Source organism: Delphinapterus leucas, chromosome 4 (genome assembly GCF_059928025.1).
Source record: "Delphinapterus leucas isolate spDelLeu-1000000601 "Yukka" chromosome 4, BTC_Dleu_Yukka2, whole genome shotgun sequence".
Classification (NCBI taxonomy): Eukaryota; Metazoa; Chordata; class Mammalia; order Artiodactyla; family Monodontidae; genus Delphinapterus; species Delphinapterus leucas.
In genome coordinates this window covers 91,811,073-91,832,357 of record NC_143132.1, presented here as the reverse complement: position 1 = coordinate 91,832,357, position 21,285 = coordinate 91,811,073, and the positions used below count along the sequence as shown (strand labels likewise).

The 21,285-nt window shown below is 35.2% G+C and overlaps 1 protein-coding gene across 1 annotated transcript in view; it reads left to right on the top strand.

Moving 5' to 3' along the window:
* Positions 1-21,285, top strand: part of NAALADL2 (N-acetylated alpha-linked acidic dipeptidase like 2) — a 1,488,397-nt gene that overhangs the window by 412,483 nt on the left and 1,054,629 nt on the right. The window contains exon 4 of the mRNA XM_022571899.2: positions 1-21,285. This exon is cut by the window's left edge and continues 86,060 nt beyond it. Within this exon, the coding sequence (XP_022427607.2) occupies positions 21,243-21,285 (43 nt within the window). The 5' untranslated portion in view covers positions 1-21,242.

The following is a 21,285-nucleotide window of genomic DNA, read 5'->3' as shown; positions in this document are numbered from 1 at the left end:
AATTTTAGTCCCTGTTTCTTTATCAAAAGCATTTAGTATTTTTTTTCTTGATCTACTTACAGTGGAAAGACAGAATTTTTTCCAAATAATAGGATAAAAAAAGAAAGCTAAAAACACACAGAATTCCTGTGTCCCTGTCTTTTCACTTAATTATAACAAATATGTGTACTTTATGAAAGTAATTTCTGCTAAAGCTGTTAAGAGGATGTAAAAGATTAAAGTAGTTTGTATCTTTATAAATGCATACTTTTGGAAGAATTTCCTGCCATGAAAGTGGATGTAATTTAAAACTAGGTTTGCTCTTCCTCTCAAGTGTTTTGGTTTTCTCTCTTCTGTGTGTGTGTGTAAAAACAGAAAATACAACTCCTTTTCCTTAAAAAAAAAAATCCTTATAGCTTTTATTATTGAGAGACCCTAATTAAAATGTTTCGTTCGGGGGATTCTCTGCCAACCCAAATTCTTGTTAAGCAAATTCTTTATATTCCTTGCCGGAATATAAGGCTGCAGTATTCCTAGGGGGCAAATTTACAAAAGACCATCGAACCCAAGTATACAGCAACATATATTATTCCAATATTTTAAAACATAGATTGTTTCAGAAATGTTTAACACCTAGGAATGTATTAGTGAACAGATTTTTTACGTATTACTTTGGAAAAATGAAATGATACATGAACATCATCATTAACCAATAGTATGTCCATCTAGTAAATATAAGAACAATCCCATTCTCACATGCCTCTGTTCTTCTTTATCATCAGGAAAGAAAATTGATAAAATTTTCTCTGTAACCCAAATTATTCTTTTTGCAATATCATTTTAGAATCTGCCTTTTTTGAATTTTTTTTTTTAATCTTTGAGGAGGCCAGTATATATTTGGTGATTTCTGTAAAATAAACTTTAAATTTAGTTAATATAATTTAAAAATTTACTGATTCTTAGCATGCTGTATAAGCCAGGTGGATTCATTTTTCCATGTTTCACACCTATTATTCTTGGGGATCAGAGATAGAGAGGAGTCATCACGTACTAATTTAAGTGAATTATTAGTCAGATTGAGTTTCATAAACTAATTATTTCTTACTCTTTTTTATGATTGTAATTGCATATAATTTTGTTTTGTGATACATCATTTATTTGCAATATCAATTACATTAAAATTATAACTGGAAAAAGTTTCTGTGTAGGGAACTCAATATTTTAATTTATTAAATATTTGTTATTATAAGGGATTACTATTTGGTTTTATTTTTAATGAATTCATGTGAAGTAGGCACTCTAAGTGTATACCCTTAAAAACAAAAGAATATTATGATAATTCATTCCTTTCCACAAAATTTCTGAGCAACATTCTGATTTTGGCTATGAATTTAAGTAGTATGTCTAAATATAATTAAATAAAGCAATCTTTTGAAATATGCAATATATCACATTCCAAATGTATGAGAGGATATGACTGATTTCTTTCTGAATTATATTGTTAAGGGTTATCATGTCCACCTGTAGATATTTGCAATAGCCTATAATATATATCATGCATCAACATAATTAACTTATAACCAAAAACGAAAATGATAAGGTTAATTTAGTTTATTTAACATGAGCTAAAACTGACCAGATAATCAGTAAATTAAGAGTGAATTGACTTTGTGAGCTACCGCTATTATTTATGCAATAGAGGCCTTTGGATCTGCAACAGGAATAGGAACCACTCAGTAATGTCTGTGCTTTGGTCGCTTATGGGACCAAATAACAATGGTTTTCCTCCAACAAAAATAAATGGAAGACAGTTGATTTCTTTTATTAGACATGCATAATTCATTTTGAAAATAAGGTTTTTTGATTAATAATTCTTACTATTAATTTTGTGGGGAAATTTTATTTCAAGTAATGAAGAACCATAAAACCAATATTAAATCCATCCATTTCTCGCTGCAGTTCTCATTGTTTAATCCTGTTTAACTAAGCCTTTGCTTCAGGCAGAGTGGCCTTCCTTCAATTAAAAGGAAGGGCCGAGTTCTTTTCTATCTCTAGGCTGTCTCTCATACTGCCCAGTATGCTCCCCACACTACCCTTCAAACATTCCTATGGCTGGCTCCTCACATTTTATCTCTCTGTTTTAAATGTTATTTCCCTAAAAATCTTTTGACATCTTGTTATTCTTTCACATCACATGCTGCCCTTGTCTTACGTTACCCTATTACAATGAATATTTGTTTGTTTGTTTGTTTCCTTTGTGAGAGTAGACTTTATCTAGATATTCAGCACCTAGGACAGGCAGCAGCAGAGATAAATGGCTGAGTCACAAAGAACCACACTGGCTGGTTTGAATCCTGGCTCTGTCATTTGCAAAATCTCAGGCAAGCTTCTTATCCTTTCTGGGTGTCATCTGTAAAATGGACACCATAATTAGAACAATTAGAATAATAGAACAAAGATTACATGAATTAATATATGTAAATTACTTGGTACAAAACAAGGCCTTATTAAATGTGAGCAAGCTAGATATCACAGTGTCGGGTACAAAGTAATTAATCAGTAAACATTTGCTGAGTGAATGAATGCTCTAATAGAGCTCTAATATCAGAAAGACTGGGATTTGAATGTCAGTTCTATCACTTAGGACCTTGACAAAGTTACTTAACTTTTTTGAACCTCAGTTTCTCAGTGTATAAAATAGTGTTGACTTTCTTGACACTTTTGTTAAGGATGAAAGGAGGTGTTTTTTTATAGCATGTTTTATGATTTCTTCTCGTTAAAAAAAAAAAGAAGCCCTAGTACTGTTCCTATTCTAGGACTATGGTGTTCAACAGCCTTGCCTGAGGCCATTTGTACCTGTTGTTAAGATAATTATCCTTAACAGTGTTTAGTCATTAAAACTGTTTGGTTATAAGCAACAAAACCAAATTCAAACTAACTTTAACCTAAATGAATTAAGGAATTAATGAAAGCACATATATTATAACTAGCAGATTGAACAATAATTATTCATGGTATGTTCACAACCTAAATTTACTGTTGTTCTTCATTGCACCTTTAAACTTTATGGATTTGGTCTTTTCCTTTCTTGGATGAAAATCCTAGCTTTTCTTTTCACTCCCACAGGATAGAAGAGTCCCTATAGTCATCTTAAATCACAAACATAATTTCAATTTAGTAATTAGAATACACTGGAGTATTTGCTTTCTATTGTTGCTATAGCAAATTAACAAGAACTTGATGGCTTAAAACAAATTCATTGTCTTACAGTTCTATAGATCAGAAGTCCAACGTGGACTTCCCTGGGTTAAGACTGAGGTGTCTATAGGATTGTGTTCCTTTCTGGAAGCCTGAGGAAGAATCTACCTTTTCCAACTTCTAGAGGCCACTTGCATTCATTGGCTTGTGTCCCCTTCCTCCATCTGAAACATAAACAATAGCAGATCAAGTCTTTTTCACATCTCATCCCTATGACCCTCTTTTCTGTCTGTTCCTCTTCTGCTTTTAAGGACTCATGTTATTAGATTGGGCCCATCAAGATAATTCAGGTTAATCTCTCCATCTCAGGGTCACCTGATTAGTAACTTTAATTGCATGTACATCCTTAATTCTCTTTTGTCACGTAACATAATAAGTACACAAAAGTTCAAGTGATTAGAACTTGGATATCTTTGGGGGCCATTATACTGCCTACCATATCTGGCCTGTCTAATATTAAAGTAATCCAGGCTTCTAGATTGGGATTTTCTGCACATTAAGCCTTATAAGGTATGAGCCAGGATGCTTCCATTTTTACCTTCCAGTGGTAGCAAATGCATTGTACATTCTAAAACTTTCCACATGGTCCCACTCAAGTCCCTCTACTCAGGCTCTTGATTCAAAGTTACCATTCTCCCAATCTTTCCCCCAAAAGATGGATTAGTGTCACAACACAGCAATTGCTCTCTACAAAGAAAGCCGTTCATCAATTCCTTCACCCAGTGTTCTCTTACACTCCCTCTAATTAATATCACTATCACTGGTCAGGCTAAAGGATCTGAGAGTTTACAGAACAGGCTCTTGAACAATGTCTTTGTGAATTAAAGAAGAATCCAAATAGCCTGGTACATAAGTTTAAGTCACTGTATCATGGAATCTAAAGGCTAGGTCTTCTGAAAGACTGAAACTACAAAAGGCCATGAGTAATCCAAACTAATTTCTCTCTTTATCTTTTATCTCTCTTTCTTTCTACACATCAGCTTCATTATTCTCCCTTCTGGGAATAACTGTTCTATGGTCCTTGGCCTCATGGCTGAAATGGCTGTGTATATAGCACCTGGTTTTACCTATTACAAGAATTACCTTAATTCTCTTTCAAATTTCCAGGAGGCAAAATCTCTGCTCTCCCTAGCTGGAGCTTTACATACATACTGGTCCAATCAACTGTAACCTGTGGAGTGAGCTGTATTATACAGAACAAAATGCTCCACTCCTGTAGATTTGGGGAATAGATAAGAGAGGATCATTTTGTCTTGGGAAAACCTTCCAAAAACTGTATCACAGTAGCCTGTAAATCTTATAATAACAATAAAACAAAACCAATAATCATTATTATAGTCAAAGTTTGTTCAGAGCCTTTTAAGACCAAGGCCCTGCATTATAACATGGAACTATCACCTCAGCCCCATGTGGAGGTTCAGTTGTTTTCTCCATTTTAATGAAGAAAATACTAAGGTGCAGAGAAGTAGATTAATTTGCTCAGGGTCACATGGGGAATAAGTAGTGGCTGGGACCTAAATCCACATTTTTCTGACTAAAAAGATGTATTCCATCTAAAAGATGTCAATAGAATGATATCCACTGTGTAATTTTAACCCCAAAAAAAAGCATATTTCAAAATGTTTTGTGCATTACTAGAATTTATATCTCTATTCCTGCCTACACCTGTGACTGTATGTGTTTCTCTATCTCTCTATACATCTATATCATATCTACCCATATAACTGTCCCTTCCCTCTCTTTCTCTCTAACATATATTTAAAAGTGAATACAGTATACTTCTGAGAACAGAATCATTTGTTATTTAAATTCTATTTTGGGGGCTTCCCTGGTGGTGCAGTGGTTGAGAATCTGCATGCCAATGCAGGGAACACGGGTTCAAGCTCTGGTCTGGGAAGATCCCACATGCCGCGGAGCAACTGGGCCCGTGAGCCACAACTACTGAGCCTGAGCGTCTGGAGCGTGTGCTCCACAACAAGAGAAGCCGTGATAGTGAGAGCCCCATGCACCGCGATGAAGAGTGGCCCCCGCTCGCCACAGCTAGAGAAAGCCCTCGCACAGAAACGAAGACCCAACACAGCCAAAAATAAATTAATTAATTTAAAAAAAAATTCTATTTTTTCTGTCTATATTTTTGTTAATGATGATATATTGTTAATGATTATAAGAAGATATTCTTTTTTTTTTTTTTTTTTTTGTGGTACGCGGGCCTCTCACTGTTGTGGCCTCTCCCGTTGCGGAGCACAGGCTCCGGACGCTCAGGCTCAGCGGCCATGGCTCACGGGCCCAGCCACTCCGCGGCATGTGGGATCCTCCCGGACCGGGGCACAAACCCGTGTCCCCTGCGTCGGTAGGCAGACTCTCAACCACTGCGCCACCAGGCAAGCCCTAAGAAGATATTCTTTATTTGTTTTCTAGAGAACAGGAAATGTTAAGCTCATTTTTAAAAATTTTGCTAGGTCTCTAGAGAGTGACAGTTTTTCCTTAGGTGGCTTCTTGTTGTCTGCTTTCTTCCATAGCTCAACCAGAATTGTCCTGCTGTTTCCCTTTTCTAACTAAAATCCCCCAAATCAATGTGTTGGCTAAGACACTTGCATTATTCTTTGTAAAAATATGGGTTTATAAGAAACAAGCTGTGAAATATCTGCTGAGTGACATTTATAACCACCCTCCTACCCAACAGAACATCCAAGTTTTTTTATAGCTTTTAACTTATATGACAGTTTTTTGTCCTAGGTTCCTTTTAGGAATTCTTATTAAAGTTTACAAAAATTTCTTTCCTTATTAATTAAATTTACCAAATACTTATTAAATACCTATTTTTGCACATATAAATATGTTTCTTTAAGTTAGCTACTTGCCAACACTAACAAGCTCAGATTCCATTTAGAAAAATCAGAGACATAAATTATAGATAAACTCTATGGATCTCTTTGGCAGTTTTTGAAAGCACACTTTAGAATCTCTTGTCTTTTATCTTTCTAATTTAATATACAGAACAGTCAAGAATTATAAATAAGGCTTTTTTCTCTTAAAATAGTAAATAAATGCTTTCTTTCTTTGATTATTTAAGTAATACATAATTTGTTTTAAAATATCAAAAGTCAAGAGGGATGCAAGGAAGAAATTAGATGATAACCAATAATTCTGTAATGTAGCAATAGTTATTTTAATATGTTTATCATGCATGATATATCTTGATAAAAATATACCACAACAATGTGTTAAACATTTTGTAAGTCAATGAATAGTTCTGCATTAACAGTTGTAGATTATTCTACTTTACTATTTTACAACTTATTTTATTTTAAAAAATCTCCTATTGTTAGCATTTGATTGCTTATATTTTTATATTATAAGCAATACTGATAAATATTGTTATGTAAACTAATTTGCACACTTTTCTGATTATTGTCTTGGAAAATTTCCTAGGAATGAAATTTCAAATTGTATGACTTTTATTTAACACTTTAGATATATTTTGCCATTTGCTGTTCAGAAAGCTTGCACCATTTCTGCTCTGCCTATGAAAGAAATTCTATTTGACTTGCCTTCTGACATAAAATGAGTCAATTGGATGAAATATATAAAACAGTTGTTTTCAGATATTGGACAATAGGGAGCTCAGGATTGTGATCCCTGAGAAAAAGGAATCAAGTAAGGTGAGCCTTATAACTGCCTTGGATTTCTACCCAGAAGCAATTTCCAGAATATGATGAAAGGAGGAAGGGCCCAAATATATCCTGAATTGAAAAGATAGAGATTAAACTTTGGAAAAAATGAGCCACCAGTATATGTTGAGACAATATTGGAGATAAGAGAGCTAAACAAAGAAAGAGCTCCAGACATCTGCAAAGGAATACTTTGAAGTCTTTAACAGAATAACAATCAGTGCAAAGGATGAAATTCCATGATGTTGTGCACAGAACAGCTGTTGGGAAAGTACAATTACCAGAGAGCTCTAAATTGAACAATTTCCAGAGTTCACACAGGGCTAGGAATCACTCATGTTCCCACCAACAAGAGTGGAGAGACCCATTGACTGCACATCCAGCTGAGCTACAAAAGTATCACATACCTTAGTGGTGTGGCTAAAGTAGTTTTAGAGTAAAGGTTTCTCTAGGGCTGCCTTCAAAAACTACAGGACGTTCTCAAAATTATCAGGCTGATATACAAATAACAGCCCACCAAAAGTCCAACATCTTTAAAGGAGTACAACAATGTACAAGTCACAGAGTCAAAATCTTCTACATCCAATCAAAAATTAATAGACATGCAAAGAAACAGAAAATTGAGACTCATAATCAAGAGAAAATTAATGAATAGAAATAGACCCAAAATGATAAAATTAGGAGATAACTTTAAAGTTACTATTATATATTTATATATGCACAATGATGTAAAGACAGACATGAACCTAATGAGGAAAAAATGGAAGATATAAAAATGTTAGAATGTTAAAAATGTTAGAAGTTCCAAATAGAATTTCTAGAAATAAAAAACAAAATATTATAAATTAAAATTTCACTGTACAGGATTTACAACAGAATAGACACTGCAGAAGAAACCATTAGTTAACTGAACGTTATAGCAAGAGAAATTGTTTAAAAATAAATACAAAAGAAAAAGTACTGAAAAAATTAACAGAGCTTCAGTGACTTGCTGAATATCTATATCTATACCTGTATATCTGTATCTATATCTAATCTATGTGTTTATTTATAACGTATGTATAGAGTACCAGATGAAAGAAGAATGAAGAAAGGAGAGACAAATATTTGAAGATAGCAATTAATGGCAGAATTTGTTTAGAATTTGGAGAATATTATAAACTGAAAAACTCAAGAAACTCAAGAAACTCCAAGCATGATAGACACAAAGAAAAATCACACCAAGTCACATAAAAATTAAATAAAACAAAGAAAAAAGTGAGTGACAAAGAAAATAAATAAAACCAGCAAGACACAAAAGACACATGGTATACAGAAGAGAAAGGATGAGAAAAACCATAGATTTCTTGTCACAAACTATCTAAGCCAGATAGCAAGGGAAAAACATTTAAGATGCTGAAAGAAAAATAAACATATCAACCTAGAAATCCAATATATAGGAAAAATACCTTTTGAGAATGAAAGCTAAGTAGAGATTTTTTCAGATAAACAAAAGCTGTGTAAACTCATTGCCAGCATACAGGAATTATAAGAACTGTTCAAGGGCACTTTTCGGGTGGTAAGAAAATGAAACTTGGATCTACACAAAGAGTACAAAAATGGTAAATATGTAGGTAAATATAAGAAAATGTTTTTCTCACTTTTAATATATTTAAAAGTGACAAAAAATAATTGACTATTTAAAGCAAAGATAATAACAGTGTTTGGGAGGGGGTTATAACATGTAGTGATAAATGTATCATATCATATCACAAAGGACAGGAGGGGGAAATGGTAGTATGCTGGTATCAGTTTCTTATATGTGAAATTATATATTATTTGAGGGTAGCTTGTGATAATTTTAAGTTGAATATTGTAAAACCTTAAGCCACAAGAGAATCAGAGAGGAGAGAGCAAAATCAAGAAACTGAGAGACAGAAAAAAATGGCTAATAAGCAAATAGTACAGCTGAATTTGAATACTAAGACATACAGACTCAATCGAAAATCAGGAAGAAAAAGAAGAAAAAAAGACAAATGCAACAAATTGAAAACAAATAACAAAATGGTAGAATTAACTCCAACTATGTTGATAATTACATTCATGTAGCCTAATACTACAATTAGAAGGAAAAGACTATTAATCTGGATTGAAAGAAAAAGAAAGCAGTCCCATTTTATCCTATTTGAGAGAGATTCACTTTAAAGACAAAAACATATTAAGTGAAAAAAACGGAAAAAGATATTATGAAAACACTAAATTAATATCAGATAAAGTAGAATTTAGAACAAGAAATTTTCAAAGTAAAAAGAGGGCCATTTTATAATAACAAAGGGCATAAAAATCCTAAATGTGTTTTCAACTAATAATAAAGCTTCAAAATACATAAAGTAAAACTTGTAGAACTAAAAAGAGAAAAATAATCCACAATTATATTTGAAGATACTAAGATCTCTCTCTCAGTAACTGGTACTAAAAATAGACAAAATATTTACAACACTGCAATCAAGAATCAAATTACATATTCTTTTTCAATGCACATAGAATATTTACCAATACAGACCTTGTGCAGGACCATAAAACAGGTCTCAATAAAGTTTAAAAATTGAAATTGCAGAGTATATTCTTTGACATCAACAGAATTAAACAGAAACCAATAACAGTAAGATATTTGGAAAATCTCCAACTTTTTGGAACTTAGTATACTTCTAAATAAGCCTGGATCAAAGAATAAATTACAAGTGAAATTAAAAAATATCTTAAACTAAACTATATTGAACATACAAACTTGTCATAATTTGTGAGATGCAGGTAAATCAGAGGTTAGAAGGAATTTATGGCTTTAATGCTTTATTAGAAAAAAATAAAAGGCAGCTAAAATCAATATTGTAGACTTCTAAAATCCAAAGTAAATACAAGGAGTAAATAATTAAGATATGAATAGAATTCAACAGAATAGAAAACTGTCAAACAATAGAGAAAAACAATGTAAAAATAACTAAAAAAAATTGATAAAGCTATAACTAGTCTGATCAACACAAAAAGGAAGGTACAAATTGCTATTATCAGAAATGAATGAGGGGATATCACTACAGATCCTATAGACATTAAAAAGATAAGTGAATATTATGAACAACTTTATGTCAATTCATTCAGCAACTTAGATGAAATGGACAAATTCTTTGAAGGACACTTATTATAAAAAATGACTCAAGAAGAGAAAGAAAATCTTAATAGTCCTATTACAGTTAAGGAAAATTAATTTATAGTTTAAAACCATTCCACAAAGGAAATTCCAGGCCCAGCTTGCTTCACTGGCAAATTTTATCAAACATTTAAGAAAGATAATACCAGTCCTAACTAAGTCTTCTCAAAAAATAAGGGAAGAGGGAAAACATGCCCACCAATATTATGAGGCCATTATTACCCTAATGTTACCAAACCAAACTTGGGTCCACTCTCTCATGAGCAGTAAAGCCAATGTACTGATATTGGGTTGTGGTGAAGTAACATTTATCGCAAGGGCACCAAGCAAGGAGTCCTGGGCAGCTAGTGCTCAAAACACTCAAACTCTCCTATGGGTTTCAGGAAAGCATTTTTAAGGACCATTTGAGAGAGGGGAGTCACAGGGTATGTGATCAGCTCATTCACAATTCTCTGATTAGTTGATGATGAGGTAACAGGGTGGTGTCACATGGGTTAACATTATCAATCCTCAGGCTCCATTAGGCCTGGGGCTACATGCTCGTGGTCATCAAGTAGTTAGCATCTTCCATTTGGTGGGGGTTTTAGCAACTATAAAACAACTCGGAAAATGTGCATCAGATACTGTTATCTAGGTACTCCGGAGAGGAGCTAAAGCAGAGGATATGGGGGAGGGGTCTGTCCTGGGAAAGCCCTGTAAGGTCCTCCTTGGTTACACTAATACTAAAGTGAGGCAAATAAAATGATTTACGAGAAGAGAAAAGAATAAACGTAGACACAAATATCCTTAGCAATATACCAAATTGTATCTAGTAATACATAAAAAAATAATACATCCTGACAAATAGGCATTATTCCACAAATGTAAGTTTGTTTTAACATTTGAAAATCAATGTACTTTATATATTTAGAGAATAAATGATAAAAAGCCATCCAATCATCTCAATAGACAAGGAAAAATCATTTGCCAAAATTTAATACCCATTGACTAGAGCCAGAGGTGGGGTGGAGAGAGGAATTAAGTATAAAAGGATATAAAAGAACTTCTTAGGATGATGGAAATGTTCTGTATATTAAATGTTGTGGTAGTTGCAAGAGTGAATTTGGTTGGGGAGGAAAAAAATATTTTTCCTCTACACATATTAGGTTCTCTGTCTGGGGCCCTATAAATTAGACTGGCAAAAGATAGGTTAACAGGAGAAAAACAAACAAAAAATTTATTAACATGTACACCACGCATATATGCATGGAAAGACCCAGTGATGAGTAACCCAAAGGGGTGGTTAGAACTTGGGCTTGTATACCACCTTAGGCTACACAAAGGAAAAGAGGTTTGGGCTTCTGGGTGGGGAAAGAAGGTTATGGGAAGGTAACAAGGAAAAGTATGTTAAACAAGGGTTGTCTCATGATGTTTGTTATGCAGATTTAAATTCCTGCCTTCTCCTTTAGTAAGAGTTGCTAAGAATTCTCCTCTTCCTCTGTATGGGAGAGGGAGACACATTTTGCAAATAGAAAATTTCCTTATAAATGTAAATTTCCTTTACAAAAGGAAAACTTGTGCCCTGTTTTTAGAGCTTTTACTCTGCTGATTCTCAATGGCCTTTAGCTAAAAATAATCCATATGCTAAAGAGGAATATTTTGGGGTGGCATATTCTGGTACCCTTCAATACCTTTATCAAAATTTATCTAACAATGCACTTAAAGGGGATGCATTTTGTTGCATGTAAATTTTACCTCAATAGAGTAACAAAATTATACCAATATTTATTGCCATCAACAGTGAAAGAATGTACGGTAAACACTAAAAAAATGTTTTTGTTACATTACTAAAGGCAAGTTTCTCTTTATATCAGAAGATTTCTGAATTTACTGTTGAGGTTCGCCACTTAATGGAATCAGTTTTTTTTCTTTGAGGTGCGGCTGTTCGTTGTGGTGTGCTGGCTTCTCTCTAGCTGCGGCGTGTGGGCTCCAGGACGCGTGGGCTCTGTAGTTTGTGGCATGCCGACTCTCTTGTTGAGACACGCAAGCTCAGTAGTTGTGGTGTGTGGGCTTAGTTGCCCCGTGGCATGTGGGATCTTAGTTCCCTGACCAGGGATCCAACCCACGTCCCCTGCATTGGAATGCGGATTCTTTACCACTGGACCACCAGGGAAGTCCCTGGAATCATCTTTAGTGCATTAACAATTTGAAATTCAAATAAAGCGTGTCTAATAAGCTAATTTGGTGGTCAGGATGAAGTACCATATTTATATAATTTTATATATTTACATTGTAATATTTGGAAACTGAAAATGGGAAGAAAGCTCAAATGGCTTGGTTATTAAAAAGCCAGTGGTTACATAGGCAAATGCTTCAGTGGGTAGGCAAGTAACATAAAACAAACAGGACTGTACAGAGAGAACTGGACCCATTGGAAAGTGAATAACTCACCTAAAATCATTCAGGTACTATTTTTTAAGAAACAAGTCGCCAGACAAACAAAATTTTCTGAGGACAGATAAGTTCAGAATTTGTGATGTCATAAAATAACCTTTAAATTAGAAAGTAGAATGTTCTCTTTAAATTTAGCTTCAATATAAGTTGCCTTCCAAGTTTCTTGATATATTTTACATTTTCATCTTTGTTTTCACCATTTAACTTTTATTAGGTGCTAATGTTGCAGGAAAATGGGGTGTGAAATGATGGTCATGTCACAGGTCTTGGGCGAGTTCCTGGGATGGGCCACCAAGTAAGATTTCTTGGCTTCGTGCAGGAAAGAATTCAAGAGCGAGCCATAGTAAGGTGACAGCAGGTTTATTGAGAGAGATACAAATTCCATAGGCAGAATGCAGTCCATCACAGAAGGTGAGAGTGGCCCCGTGCTGTGGAGGTGGTTAGTTTTTATGGGCTGGGTAATTTCATAGGCTAATGAGTAGGAGGATTATTCCAACTTTTTGGGGGAAGGGGTGGGGATTTCCAGGAATAGGGCCACAGCCCACTTTTTGGCCTTTTATGGTCAGCCTCAGAACTGTCATGGCGCCTGTGAGCATGTCACTTAGCATATGCTAATGTGTTACAGTGAGCTCATAATGAGGCTCAGGGTCTACTGGAAGTTTGAATCTTCTGCCATCTTGGGCCTCATTGGTTCTAACCAGCTTATGTCATATCCTCAATGGCTATGTCATTCTTTTAAAGGTGGTGCCCTTCCCTCCTGTCTCACTAATAGGAGGAATTCAATCTCAAGTTCATCTTTTCAAAACATTGTGAATTTTTAAATATTATAAGTTTTGATTTGTCATCAATCTCAAGTAACTAATGAGTTTCTTAGGTTTTAGGAAAACTAAAGAAATTAATAGCTCTCTCAAAGTGGAAATCTGGTAATGTACAGGACACTTTATGAAAGAGGTATAGGGGAGGAAGAGAAAACTTTTTTTCTTTACTCCCCTAGGTTCAGTGGCTGAGGGCCCTGCAAATTAAACTGACAAAATAACAAGAGAGAAAAAAATAATTACATGCATAGGTACACACGTTTGTACAGGGAGCTTGCACAGGCATGTGATTCTAGGAGTCAGAATTTGAGTCATATATCATCTTAGGCTAGGCAAAGGAGAAAGGATTTAAAACAACAGGGGGAGGGAGGTAAGTCATAGGAAGATGAGGGGAGGAATTGTATTGTAAAATAATGGTTATTTAGCAGGTTTATCATGCAGATAAGAGTCTGCTCCGGTGCTAAGAGCTGTCTCCAGAGTAGTTTTCTTCCTGGCAAGGGAGAGGGAGACACCGTTACAAATGGACACTTATGTCCCGCTTTTAAACAGAAAGGGGGGAAGGCAGAGGCCTGATTGCCTTCAGCTCAAAACAATCAGTATGCCAAAGTGGCATATTTGGGAGTGGCATGTTCTGGCCTCTTCAGAGGGAAGCAGGAGTACTAGAAACATTGTGAATTAATCATCTCCCTTATGCTCTTTATTAATTCTATTTTAAAGTTTTTGGAGGAAGATGAAATATAATTGTGTTATGTTTTCAATTAACCAATCATTAAGTTTTTACTAAATGCTTATAAATCTGGCAGGTCTAAAAACAGCAACTAAAAAATGCTCTAGATGTGTGCCTTGAGAGTTGGAAGACAAGGCCATGTTTGCCCTGCATATTTTTAAAGATACTAAGGAAATAAAAATTAATTGATAGGGTAAAGGAAGACTAAAGGTTTTAGAAGAGGTGTGAGGGCCATGATGAAATAAGTATTTAAATCTAACTTTAGCCATGGCGGGCCTATCTCTATGTTTATGTTTATTCATGCTTAAAATTGCTCACATGTTGTGAGTCCCTCGTTGCCCAGGGTGATCAGATACCACATTTTCCAGTGTCATCCTGGGACTCTTTTTTCCTGTATAGATTTTTTTCCCATTCAGCCTATTATTCTGAAAAAAAATCTGTCTAGAGAATCTATGTTTATCCCTCTTCATTTGTTCTCTCTTTTTTTTTTTTCTCATTTTGTAAATCTGGTCACCATAGGAAAGACAGCAACCATTCACTTTAGAGAGAGTCTATTTTAAGTACTAGCTGCTGGGGGAAGGTTAGAGACTTTAATCCTTCATCTCCTCCTTTTCTCTAACAATGCTAGCTGGTAGGTAGTCAGTGGGAAAGTAGAAGAGAGCTTTCAGAAAGAAAATATTCTCTGTAGAAAGTAGTGGCCCATTATGATGTTGAACAAAAGTAGTTCTCCTGGAATCATTTTTCTAGGAAAGCTTGTTATGCCACTTGACTTTATTAAAAAATAATAATAATAAATAAATAAATAAAAAGAAGAAAGGAAAGAATAGGAAAAAAGAAAAGAGATAAACTAATTTTTCTTTGATCCCCCATAATTAATTTGTTATTGTTGACTACTACTTTTGTTGATACTTCATGAATTGAAACCATAGCATAGTGTTAATTTTAATAAGTGTTATAGTTACTGTGTTTATTTTGGACATGTTCATCTATTATTGATATTTTAAGATATTAAGTGAAAGGAGTGGAATGTTTGTAAAGACTTGAGAAACCTGACCTTTTACCTCAGCTTCACCCTAGAAGAGGAAGCTGTTACCCCCTGAACAGCTGCTAAATGTTTTTTTCATTTAGTTAGTATTTGCCAAATTCCTGTAGCGCAGTTGGCATTAATTGCTGTCTTTTTTTTTTTCTTTTTTTTTTTTTGAGGCTATAGTGAAGAGGCTAAAGACTGGAAGCTATTTTACCTCTCAGCATGAATGTGCTCTACTTTTTCATATTATCAGAGCTGTTTTAGATCAGTCTTTGTCATGGAGATGAAACTTCTGTTTTTGGGACTGGTCATTTCAAGGTGTTTTGAGGAAATAAAATTATCTCCAAGCTAATGATACCATTTAAGCATTTTCACTGCATTTTTAAAAGATGACAGAGATAAATCATTTTGTCACCTTGGTGTTCCTATTAAACCTTAGTGTTCTGGGGTTTTAGCTATAGATGTTTTTTTCTAGCTTTATTGTAGATTTTTAACATGCCCTAAAATTCTCAAATTGATAAGTTCACCATTCTATGCTATATCAGGCAGTTGGCATGCATATTCCTTTGCTTTAATGCTCTTCTTTGGGCTCCTCTTGAGGGAGTTTTGCCACAGTTTGTGGAACAATTGATTATTAGATTAGATTAGGCAAGTGTGTGTGTGTGTGTGTGTGTGTGTGTGTGCACGTGCATGTATGTGTATACCCTTCATTTTGTAGTTCCATGATAATAGTATTAAATATACAGTTAAACTTTTCTTAAACTATTTTCCCTTTCTCAGATGGTACTTAGATGGCTATCACAGCTAGTCTTCTTACTATAAGCAGACTCACGAGGATGAGGCTGAGATTGCTAACAAGAGTACATCACTTTAAAACCCTGGCATTTGAAGCCAAGATTTCATGGGATCCTCATAAAAAGTGCATAAATCATTACATCAGTACACTATGATTACAAGCTTGTGTTTAGTTTTGTGTTACACAGCTCTTCCACAATCTGAAACAGCGCTGTTCCCAGCAGTAAATTAGAATGATTTGTAATATCAATCCTACCTTACTTTCCACCTGGCACCTTCATATGTCTGGTTTTTTTTATATGAGTGTCTTAATTATGTGAAGCAACCTACAAACCATCAGCAACTGTTAAGCAACTCTGTTGTGTGTACATGTGTGTGTTAGCATAAAATTTATATAGTTCCTTGGTTTCTTTGTTTAATAAAACTATAGTGGAAAGATCATTAAAATGACAATACTCTCCTTGCTATTAATTACAACTTATCTTGTTTCCTTGTTAATGGATGTTTCTTACTACTGGAGGAAATAAGTACTTTCTTGGTTCTCCATCAATATTAATTCTCTTAAGATTCTGTCTGCAATCTTATGAAATAAAATTATAGAGAATTAAATGTTTAGTTATAGTAGTATTTAAAGGATACTTTTGCCCACCAGTCAATCCTAATACAGAGCACTGAGTAGGCCTTAATTTTCTTGACCAACTTTTTCTTTTATATTCACATGTATAGGGAAGTAAATATGTGCATATTACATATTCAACTGTTTAGAATTTAGTGTCAAGGGTGCTTGGGGATGTCAGAGAAGCCTGAGTTAAATGAACTGGTTGTTAATGGAGGGTTAGGAGTCAGAAGGATGAAAAATTGTGGTGATAAAGGAGTGACATTATTGATTGGGCTGCTGTGAATATGGAAATAGCACGACTATGTTTTAGAAAAATCACTCTGGCAGATATAGAAAGGATGGATTAGAGGAAAGGAAGAATTCATTTTTAGGGAGTTACTGTCTTGGCAAGACATGATAATGGACTCACCTGCAGGAAATGGAAAGTTAAGGAGGTGGATTTCAATGGCATTGAGCAGACTTAGTGACTATTTGGGGAATGGGGGAGGTTACAAGCAAGGATAAATCCTAAGTTTCTGTCCGGGGCAACTGGGTGGATGGTAATACCCAGATCCGGAAGAGAGGGGGGAAAATGTGTTGGACCAGCACTCCCAATCATGAGAAAATCTTTATTTTTACCCATTGTTCTTGTATAGTACGTGCTCTTTCCTCCACCCCACCCCTGCTTACCTAGCTCTCTCTTTTCTAGGACTCAAAAGTATTTAGCAGTTACGAGGAGCGGGAATCACCCTAGGAATTCTTGGCTGCAACCAACCAACAATGTGTGATGAATAAGGGCTGTATTTTACGCAGATGAGTTTCTCAGGTGGTAAGAGTTGTCTCCAGGAGCAGTTCTCTTCCTGGTAGGGAGACACTTTTCCAAACAAAAATTTCCTGTATAAATTTAGGATACTCTGTTTTTAGATAGTAAGGGGAAGTAAAGAGCTTTTCCTGAGTCTGCTCATTCTCAATTGCCTTTAGCTCCAAATACTCTTATACCCTGCAAGCACATCTACCTAATTCTTGGAACTGTAACCTCAAAGATCCATCCTGGTTGCTGAGCCTGGAATTTCCTTCCAATGATGGTTTGCAGGACTGCAGTTTTGAGAGGTTCTAATCCTTTTCTCTCTAGCCTTTTCCCTCCATGGATATCTATGCTTTTGATCAAGTTGTTGTTCTACTTGTGTTATACATTTTACTGTGAAAATGAGTACCATGTTTCTGTAATTATTGCATGTATTGTGACATTTTACATACCCAGTGTCCCATGTTCCATAGCATACAATGCCAACATTTATAACTTTGAGTAATTACTTCATATTTTTTTTCAAATCTTCACATATATCTTCCCTTGAAAATCAGAACTAAATAATCACTTCAATAACTAACTACCCACAACAAATTTAAACTGTAACATTGGTTTCTTCTTTGTTTGTAGTTCTAGGTAGAACCCTTAAAATGAGTGATAAAGGATAGCATTTATAACACTCTCTTTTGCCCACTCTCTCCTTGGAGTGCTTTAGAAATACAATGTTGGAAATACAGATAGGTGATGTGGCTGGAAGTCTTGTTTTTTATTATGTCACCTAAGTTGTTTAAAAAATGTGCACAGTAGTTTTTATAGCAAAGTCTCAGAATGCGTATAAAGGACACATTCACTCGTAGAGGCGTTCTTTCAAAGATTTTGAAGTTTTTTCTTAATAATTATATTAGTTTCTTCTTCACCATTCAGTGAAGCTATTCTGCCTAATGCCACTCATGCCTTTTGTTTTTGGTGCCTGTGTGTGTGTGCTAAACTAATGCATACATTTTTTTTCTCTTTCATTTACTTCTTTTAACTTTGATTTTTTTTTCTTTTTGGAAATTCTCATGAGTGTCCTCATGAGACATGTCCTTCTAGCTCTTAGTTATTTGCTCTTTTTTTTAAAGTATTATTTATTTATTTATTTATTTATGTTTGGCTGCGTTGGGTCTTCGTTGCTGCACGCGAGCTTTTTCTAGTTGTGGCGAGTGGGGGCTACTCTTCCTTGTGGTACACGGGCTTCTCAGCAGTGGCTTGTCTTTGTTGTGGAGCACAGGCTCTAGGCACACGGGCTTCAGTAGTTGTGGCATGCAGGGGCTCAGTAGTTGTGGCTTGCAGGCTCTAGAGCACAGGCTCAGTAGTTGTGGCGCACTGGCTTAGTTGCTCTGCAGCATGTGGGATCTTCCTGGACCAGGGCTCGAACCCGTGTCCCCTGCACTGGCAGGTGGATTCTTAACCACTGCGCCACCAGGGAAGTCCCTAGTTATAACTTACCTACTTCCCCCTCCCATCTCTTTTCATTTTTGAAATTTAATTTGTCGTTTTTCCCTCCTCGAATATCTTCCATCATATTCTTTGCTAAGCAATGTTCTTTTCTTTGAGATCCTTTAATTCACCCTTTTTGATGATGGTAATTTATTCATCTTTACAATATTTGTTGAAGGCATAGTATGTGGCTGAAACTGTGCTAAGGTGCTAGGGATGTAGTGATGGACACAAAAAGGCTCTCTGACATACACCTTTTAAGGACAGAAATAATTAAGCTGTACATATAATACAAGGTGATAAGAGCCGTGGCTGAATGAAAAGTTCTGAGTTGTTAAGGGACCTCTGGAAGCACATAGAAGAGACTTCAACCAAGATTGGATTGAAGAATTCCTGCATGTGAAGTAGTCAGGCAAAGGGGACATGATGAAGGCAGAAGTTTTCCAGGGAGCCATGGCCCGTGAGAGAGGGAGAGCGAGAGAGCGAGAGCGAGAGATCGAGAGCGAGAGATCGAGAGCGAGAGAGAGCGAGAAAGTGTGTGTTCAGGACCCTTTATTAGTGTTGAAACTCTTTCACTATGTATATTTATGTTACTTTCTGTGCAGCTACAAAAACTTTGGAGGTTTTTGTTTATGTTTTACCTCTGCTCAAAAATAGGACTTCTCTATTCTACTTTCGTAATAACTTCCCACATGCCATAATTCAGCTGGTAGATAATCGGTGATTTATACCCGTTATTGACTAATTTTAGGTGCCTGGGGCAGGTATGTAAATGCATTTCCAAGTTTGTGAGTGAGAATTGATATGTGTGTTTCTCCTTTTATGGGGAAGTCAGAATGTGATGATTATAGTGTTTTATTGGCAAACATTCAATTTCAGTTTACTTTCGGTAAAGAACGAGCTGGCTATGTATATTACATTATGCAATTGTGCTAGGCAAAGACTGCTTTAATCCGGAACAAACCATAACCTGGATTTTAAATCAGAGGTTTATGACATTATGAAGATAAAATGGGCCTTAATTAATAAATGGTCAGCTCATTTTATAGATGAAGAAACTGAGACCTAGAGAGGTTAATGAAAGAAAGAACTGTAAATTAACTGTGATGTTTGTTTTTATTCTGATACTTTTGAGAATAACTATTCTACTTGTTTGCCATTTCTTTTGTTTACATAACTTATATAATCATTTTTTCATTAATAATCTAGCAGACATGGTGTATAGATTACTTTTAAAATGAAAATTAAAGAACTATTAAAGTAGGAGATGTTTGAACCTCAGATTTTTTTTTTTTTAACTAGTGTGACCAAAACTAAAAGCTAAGGAATTCTAGAGGAAGGAAGTAGAGATTGTTTTGTTTTCAAATGTCTTATGGGAGAGCTTAAATAAATTGACTTATTTTTGTCATCTACTTCCTCTCTTGTAAATGAACAAATTTCTAAGTGTTGCTCATCTTTGCTAGGGATTGTTTTTGTTTGTTTGAGGCAGAACAGTTTAACTTAATATCACTATGTTTCTATTTAAAAGGCAATGTAAATATCAGTATCCTTCTTTAACCAGTGAGGACCTTGAGGGGCTCTAAGATTGGATAAAATCATTTCTTTAAGGTCTCTCAGTTAATAAGTAACAGCTGATGTCAGAACATAGTGACATCAGTGCTCTGGTTCCACATTCTTTCCATCCCTCAGAAGGAGAGGAACAAGAGGAGGGAGTAAGGAGAGAAGGAAGAGGGTGTAGGAGGAAAAGGAAGAAGAGGAGGGGCAGAGAGAGGAGGAAGAATGTTGCTTGTTGTGTTTATTATTCACAATGTTTAGCACAGTCATACATTATTGCTTTGAATCTTTATAACAATCTTCTGAAATTGGTATTCTACATTTTTTTCCCCAATATACAGTTGAGGAAACTGAGTCTCAAAGAAGTTATATCTCTCGTTCAGAGTTACACAGCTAGTACTAGAGCTACTCCAAAGCCTGTCTTTCTACCACTGCACAAAACTGATTCCCATGCTGTCACTTATTTCCCTGTATTTTTTTTAATGGACACTGCAAACGTCACTTTAAATTTTATTTTATTTCTATAAGAGGAGCAGATTGGGAACAGTAACAAACAAAACTCTGGCTCTGCGCCATGGTGTGTTGAACACTGTTTGGAGGGGGGAAGTGTAGAAACGTTTCTGGACTAAAGTGAAAGTTGGGAATTAAAAGTTAACATCAAAATTGAAACAAAGCCACATTTTGTGAAGTGCACACTAATAGCAGTCCATTCGATCAAAGGATGTGATCTCACTTCACAGTAAAACAGGTCCTGCAAGCCCAGGTAACTCAGGAAGCAGAATGGTAATTATTCACAGAAGAAAGCAGGTAGTATACTGTTACATTACTACAGGAGAAAGTCAGAAGGTCACAAAGCTTACAGGGTAACTGACACAACTGAAACTGCTTGGCCCCCTTTAAAAAGAAATAATAAAATGGGAGAGAATGAAGCAAATTTACCTAACACAGCTTTGCAAG